The following is a 7,030-nucleotide window of genomic DNA, read 5'->3' as shown; positions in this document are numbered from 1 at the left end:
TTACTTCTGCAATGCAAGTTGCTGACATATTCACCAAGCCCCTTGCTTCCGCACAATTCTCTACTCTCAAATCCAAGCTGGGCCTGACAAATATCTACTCCCCAGCTTGAGAGGGTGTTAATATATTTAATTTTCTATTTTAAATTATTGGGCTTTGTTTGTTTGACCCAACTTTCCTTTTTCTGTTTCAGCTAGGTCTTAATCTTTTTCTTATATATACACCATGTATTTTACTCTCTCTAATATACAAGTGAATAAAAGTTTCTTTTATATTTATTTTTCTCTACAATTAGGGTTCATCAAAACCTCTATTTCTTCATTACGATTACGTGCGATTACTTACGCTACATTAAAGCATCACATCAGACAAGAAATATTCATCTTCATTTTAGGGACTAAATAAATTTTTTGTTTCTAAATTAGTTTGTATTATTATTAAATGGTTTTTAAATTGGTATCTAATTAGCAACCAAAGTTTTTGCTACCAAATTTATAATCTAAATAATTGGTAGTTAAAACCTTGATAGCTAATTAGATACCAATTTAGAAACTATTTAACAATAATAAAAACTAATTTAAAAACCAATTTACTTAAAATGGTATCTAATTTAATTACTATTGCAACTAATTATTTTGATCTCTAAAAATTGATTTCTATTTGATGATTTTCTTGTAGTGTTATGTTTGTAGTCAAAGTAGATAGTTTGACTAGACGGTTGATGACTTTTTACGGCAAGTGCACCGCTTTGTCAGAAGTAATAATTGTCCCTAAGGACGAATATCGATTTCACAAGAAACAGTGAATTATCCAAGTACAATAATCGCTAAATATAGAACAAAACAATTAAAAGTGTATTGAAACTGGTTGTGTTGGCGATGATCAATAACAAAACAGATAAAGAATTAGTTGTTTCAATTGGAAAAATAGGGATTATGTTTCATCTCTCTCTCACTCATGTATTTTGATTAGCATGTCAATATTAAATTGATGTCCCTATAAAAATCATTTATATTTGATTCCTCGCATATAAAATTCTTAAGAATGTCCCCAACTATCGATTCTTCCTCGCATAATTATAAGAACAACTTAGAACACGTTTAATAGCAATTAACATTTCAAGTCTATTTCTAACACTCAAATATGTTAAGTATTGTTGTTTAGGTCCAAACCCTAAAAATACCTCCCACACAAATTTAAGATTCTCAATCTGTCACGTAAAATTAAAACTAAAACAACAATATCAATAATCAATCAAGAACTGAATATTAATATATAAAATATCACCTTAATACATAAGAGTTTGAGCAGATTACTCTCAATCCCAAATGGTAGATTAGCCATGCATACTTTTAGCACCTTCAATTCTCCCAATTGGGTTACAATTTACTCTATGGTGTTTTCCTCTCAATCTGGCACTCTAGGGTTGAGCCTCTAGCCCTCTATTTATCCTAGTTTTCTAGGGTTAGGTTGCTTCCTGTGTCGCGCTAATGACTAAAATAAAACATAAAAAAAGACTCAATCTTTCTTTGCATCTTTTTCCATTATGGGACCTTACAACTTTCTCTTTTTAGCTCAAATTATTCTCCTTTACTCCAATTCTTCAATCCTCCCTATAAATTTGCAATTAACACCAAATTTTAGAATAAAAAAAGCTCATAAAAAATGTAAAAATGTATAAATTCATAAATTAGGGATTATTTTATATGTAAATTAGCAATAAATCCTCATAAGTGTCTATATTTTAATACGAAATATTACTGAAATTAGACACTTATCAACGGTCTAGTGGTCACATAGAGTAAGATCGTTTGATAAGAGTGTTTGACTAGATTGTTTAAAGAAAGTGTCAATGGACCGAATCATAGTTCGTGATAAAATTGGAAACCAAATTTTAGAAAATTGAAAACTAATAATATGAACAATATCTTAACAGAAATATATTTATGAGATCCTTGAAATAGAAACTTATGAAAAGGTGAAAACTTCATGGAGAAAGAATCAAACTTCATATATGCGTTAGAAAAATAAAGCATTATCATTTTCTTACTTTTCTTATTTTCTTCTTTGTAATCTTTTCATTTTTTTCTCAACATGAAAGGTTAAACTCCTTTTCATCGATTCTCTTGTGATTTCGCAATGAATTATGAGGTTTCTATCTAATTATGTTTTACTTTTAAAATTCTCTGTAGCAGTTTGTATTAGAAGATTTGGTCTTTTTGAATTCTATTTTTTGTTAAGGAATTATTCTTGAACGCTTGTTTCATATTCAATTCTCTTTAATTGGAATTCTTGGTTAGTTTGCTTATTTTTCATCAATCTCTTATTTGCTTAATCAAGAAATAGAAGAAAAACATCTCACAAGTACACGTTTGGAGACGAGTTTACTTTATTTTCTGCTAAACAAATTCTATCCCCATTTACTTTATTGTTATTTGTAATAATTTTTTTTTATAAGCAAGTTTTGAATATATCTTAACTAGATTTATTATTAGATTTATTGGGAGACGACTTTTGTTCATTTGACTACATTTAGGTAATAATTTTTTCAGTGTTATGTTATCGTCTGACACTACATTAATCTTTATTCAAATTAATTTAATTGCTAAACCATAGTTATCAAGATAAAAAAAACATGTTATAAAAAATATGTTAAGATTATATTAGTATTAATACATAACAGTTTAGTCACAAAATCATCTGATATACCTTTCTCCATCTTTTCCAGAGTCATCAATTAATATACTTATTGATAAAAAAAATCATTAATATATATCATTACAAGAAAAATCATGAAATAGAAACCAATTTTTAGGGAACAAAATAATTAGTTGGAATAGTAACTAAATTAGAGACCATTTTAGAAACTAAATAAAAAATTGGTTTCTAAATTAGTTTCTATTATTCTTAAATAGTTTTTAAATTAGTATCTAATCAACAACAAAGGTTTTAACTACCAATTATCTACTTTCTAAATTTGGTCTCTAAAACCTTGGTTGCTAATTAGATACCAATTTAAAAACTATTTAACAATAATATAAACTAATTTAGAAACCAAAATTTTATTTAGTTTCTAAAATGGTATCTAATTTAGTTACTACTGCAACTAATTATTTTGGTGTCTAAAAAAATTAGTTTCTATTTAATGATTTTTGTGTAGTGTATACTTAACAGTTACATTCACGCCGCCTGATCAATAGATGCACACATAATTAAACTTCAAATTGGAAGGTCTCCATGGAGAATGAGAAAATTAATTACACAATAATTATGATTAACTATATATATATATATATGTGTATATATATATATATGTATATGTATATTGAGGAGCTAGGATGAGTTTTGAGTTGCAGAAGGGTGACTGTTCCAATCATCAGAATGCAGCAAAGACATTTGGGTGTAATAGGAAGACGGGGTCTCGTGATTGTGGATCCCTACATACGTTGTTAAAACATAGCTGGAGTCATCTCTGTCCCTTTCCACCCTTTTCTTCACAATGCATCCTTCATCTGAACACTTGTAGTAGTTCCTGCACTCTCATCATCAATTTTTCAAAACCAGAATTAGTTTTCTATTAACTGAAACTAGCTCAACAACTTTTAAACAAAAACTAATTACTGCATATATATAAAGAGAGAATTATATTTAATGATTTTTATTACATAATTTCACTTTAAAAATTATTGAATGTAATCAAATAGATTATATTGATAAAATTTAAAATTAATTTAATATAAAATGCATTTGGTATAGCTTAATATATATACTAGTATTTGAAATCTAATTTTACTTCAAATAATTAAATATGTCATTTTATATTTACAAATTAACTTATTAAATTTGAGTTGTTTATTAATTTTGACAAAGATATGCATTATGTAAACACAACTCTTTGATTATATATTTGATAAATAAATGTGAATAAATTATGAAAAATATTATTTTGACAGCTGCTACGTTAAAACACTAGTTTACAATACAATTTTAAAATTACATCATTTTAATCAAAATATATTTTCCTTTTCAATAATCTATTTATTTTTTGAATAATTATACACGTACAGTGTATATAAGTTAGATATGAGTCCTAACATATTCTATTCACAAAATGCCAGCTTGGAGAGGAATTCACAGCCTTCAAAAACATTTTAACAGTTTCCGTACATGAAACTAACAATAGTAAACATTTTGTGTTTTTAACTACCCTTATCTTCTTCTTCCTCCTCCTATAGGCTAAAACAGGCACACGAGGGAACTAAACTAAGTCAGAAAAATGCCAATAATTTAGCAAAACTACGTCATGTACGGTGTCAGAGACGCATCAGTGGAGTGTTCATAAAGAAAGATTACTTACTTAGCAGTCCCAATCTCACTGCAAAGCATGTTACTTATAATAATCAAGCACAAACAAAGAAATATATGCTTCACCATTTGCTTCTTAAGAAACCAAATTTGCATACATCGATCTATGTTTAATATGGGTCCATCAATAACCCAGGCCTTGTCCTTGTCCCCCTCTTTTAATCACTATATATGTTCATGTATATTTCAGCCGCCACCACTTTCATCTCTATCTTTCTGGCTAGCTATAGGGCCCAATATCTTATCCTATTTTATAGTGCATGGTTGACATGATTCCCTCACTTCCCCCTCCATTCATGTCTTACACCACATTGATTTCTTTAATTATTTCACAGCCTCATAACTTCACCAACTTGGATCCTAACGTAATCCTTAAAAGCTATTCAAAAGACATGAATTTTTCATACATTATATAAGATCATGATACAGGAAGAAAAGTCCAAGCAAGCAATGGAGCATTGAGTTAAGTATGTTACATCAGGTTCGTTTTATTGCTACTGGTCCTTAAATCTTAATTACCTTATATGTTTCTTTAATTTGTCTCAGGGTATCAGTGTATAAAATAAAACCCTTAATCATTTTGATCCAGTACAAGCCTTATTTACTAGTATCTTATCTAAGTAGTTAAATCGATTCGCAGCAATATTCCAATTCTTTTATGAGAATGGTTTTTTCTTTAAAAAAATAGAGTTATTTTGTTCTTTTAATCTGTGAAATTAATAGTTTTGAGTAATTACCTTGGGTTGGAATTGTTCTTCACTGTCTTCTTTCCGTACTTCCTCCATTTATATCCGTCATCCATAATCTCAAGCTGCGATCTGGTTCTAAGCGTGATGCTTTGACTCACTTCTGCCTTCCTTCGCTTAAGCCCTTTATTTTTGCACTTTCTGTCAAATTAAGGTTGAATCTCAGCAATAATTAATAATACTTATGCTTACTTGTTTAATGAAAGAAAAAAATAAACATAAATAAAGAAAAAAGCACTTGCATGTTGTTGGTGCTGGTGGAGGTTGCATCACCAAATCCATGACTGGCATCGCTGGAGGTTGCTTTCTCCGATGATTCAGTTTCAGTGCTTTGTGACCAACACTCTTCGTGATGATAATCAACAACATCCTCCAAGATGAGATAATCAGATATCATGAACTCAGAGGAGGGAGATGCTGCCATGTTGTCTACGGCAGAGTGACGGAAATTAGGGTTTCCAAAATAGTATTCCATGGTGGTGTGGTGATGTTGCAGAGACCCCAGAGTCTTTGGCCTTTTACCAGGGACAAGGACCAAAGCATGCTGTCACTGGATATATATATAATGTATGGTAATAACAATAAATAATAATATCGGAATAATTATTTGATGTCTCTCTTTGCTTTTTAATACGTTTGATGGAATTAGAAGATACTTCAAAACACCTTCTTGGAGGATGCTGCGAACTTGCTCACAGGTGAAGATGATGTCAGTGTGATGACGTAGAGCTAGCAAGTAGGGGTTCCCTACCACTTTTATTTTGCAGAATGGGTAATGGGACCATGAAAACAGTGATATGTTATTGCTTTTTTAAGACGATGATGGATACTGAGTGTGGTGTTATCCATGTATATAGTTCAAATTTTCTTTATTTTTTATGAAATATGTAGTGGCTCTCCATTGAGCAAGGGTCATCCCTGCTTATCTACATATTCCAGGGTAATCACTCCACCCACTCGTATTTGTCTCTCATCTATGTGTTGTTAAGCACCAAAAAGCATATTTCAAAATCATACACTAATCTAAACCAAATTATTTTATTTTAATGATTCTATTTCAAATCTAAATTTTTATTTTATAATTTCAATCTAATTTAATTAGATTTAAATTGGAGATTAAATGCATATTTTTTTAAAATTTTTAAAATTCAAAATTAATATTTATCCAATGAAATTATTTGTCCAACACAACTTTTGATTAGTTTAGATTGATTTTTTTTATTTAATTTTTAAAGTATTTTTTATTTGAATAAATTAAAAGATTGTTGGGTTAATATTATATCATACACATTCAGACTAAGTAAGCGGAACGTATCGAACTAATGAAGTTCTTGGAACGAGCTTACACCATCAGAGTCGAAAGATGGAGTTAAAGTAGCCAGTACAATTAAAAGAATAGTTACGCCGAATGGAGAAAAAAAACTCAAACATGATATAGGCTTCACAATTGAAAAAGCAACAATGACATCCGAAGAAGACGAAGTAGAGAAAGGGATACATATGAAGCTAATCAAACTTTGAAGTTGAATCTAGAGTCATTCTTGAGAGGGAGGAAGATCTACAATGGAGAGTCGAGCAAATTTCAAAGGATTATCGAGAATGCGACCAATCAAGTGGCTCCAAATAAGGGCACAACAAAGACAAAATTTAAGGTTATTAATTATTCATGATAATATAAGTAATTTTTTTATCAACAAGGATGAGTTGGAATTGTTAGAAATGGATGATCGAGCAGCACAAGTTTATTACCTCTTCTATAAAGAGTTGTGGAGCTTTGAATATGAAAATTGAATGATGATTCTTTTCTAAAAGATTTTTCAATGCTCAAGTCAATAAGAGTTTTAGAGAATAGGTGAATGAGAAGTAAATGAAAGTGTTGAGATTAAATGAATACTTCTTGAGGTGGTATTTATAGGTTTTT

At 29.7% G+C, this 7,030-nt stretch overlaps 1 protein-coding gene and 1 long non-coding RNA gene across 2 annotated transcripts; one reads left to right on the top strand and one right to left on the bottom strand.

The window, feature by feature from the left end:
- Window positions 1–3,172: 3,172 nt before the first annotated feature.
- On the bottom strand, window positions 3,173–5,772 carry LOC137822507 (probable WRKY transcription factor 51). Its single transcript, XM_068627404.1, has 3 exons — window positions 5,348–5,772; window positions 5,101–5,246; window positions 3,173–3,530 (listed from the first exon to the last, which is right to left on the bottom strand). The coding sequence occupies exons 1-3, from the start codon at window positions 5,582–5,584 to the stop codon at window positions 3,332–3,334; spliced, it is 582 nt and encodes a 193-aa protein (XP_068483505.1). The 5' UTR covers window positions 5,585–5,772; the 3' UTR covers window positions 3,173–3,331.
- Window positions 5,539–6,156, top strand: LOC137822508 (uncharacterized). Its single transcript, XR_011082930.1, has 2 exons — window positions 5,539–5,676; window positions 5,759–6,156. It is a non-coding gene; the product is annotated as an uncharacterized lncRNA (long non-coding RNA).
- The last annotated feature ends 874 nt before the right edge of the window (window positions 6,157–7,030 follow it).

This window comes from Phaseolus vulgaris, chromosome 9 (genome assembly GCF_000499845.2).
Source record: "Phaseolus vulgaris cultivar G19833 chromosome 9, P. vulgaris v2.0, whole genome shotgun sequence".
Classification (NCBI taxonomy): domain Eukaryota; kingdom Viridiplantae; phylum Streptophyta; class Magnoliopsida; order Fabales; family Fabaceae; genus Phaseolus; species Phaseolus vulgaris.
The sequence above is the reverse complement of the archived record's forward strand: the minus strand, read 5'-3'. Positions and strand labels throughout refer to the sequence as shown.

Coding starts and splice junctions, on each gene's coding strand:
- LOC137822507 (XM_068627404.1), bottom strand. CDS start 5,584: ATGGAATACTATTTTGGAAACCCTAATTTCCGTCACTCTGCCGTAGAC. Junction 5,247..5,347: donor CCAGCACCAACAACATGCAA/GTGCTTTTTTCT, acceptor TTTGACAGAAAG/TGCAAAAATAAAGGGCTTAA. Junction 3,531..5,100: donor AAGAACAATTCCAACCCAAG/GTAATTACTCAA, acceptor ATGAGAGTGCAG/GAACTACTACAAGTGTTCAG.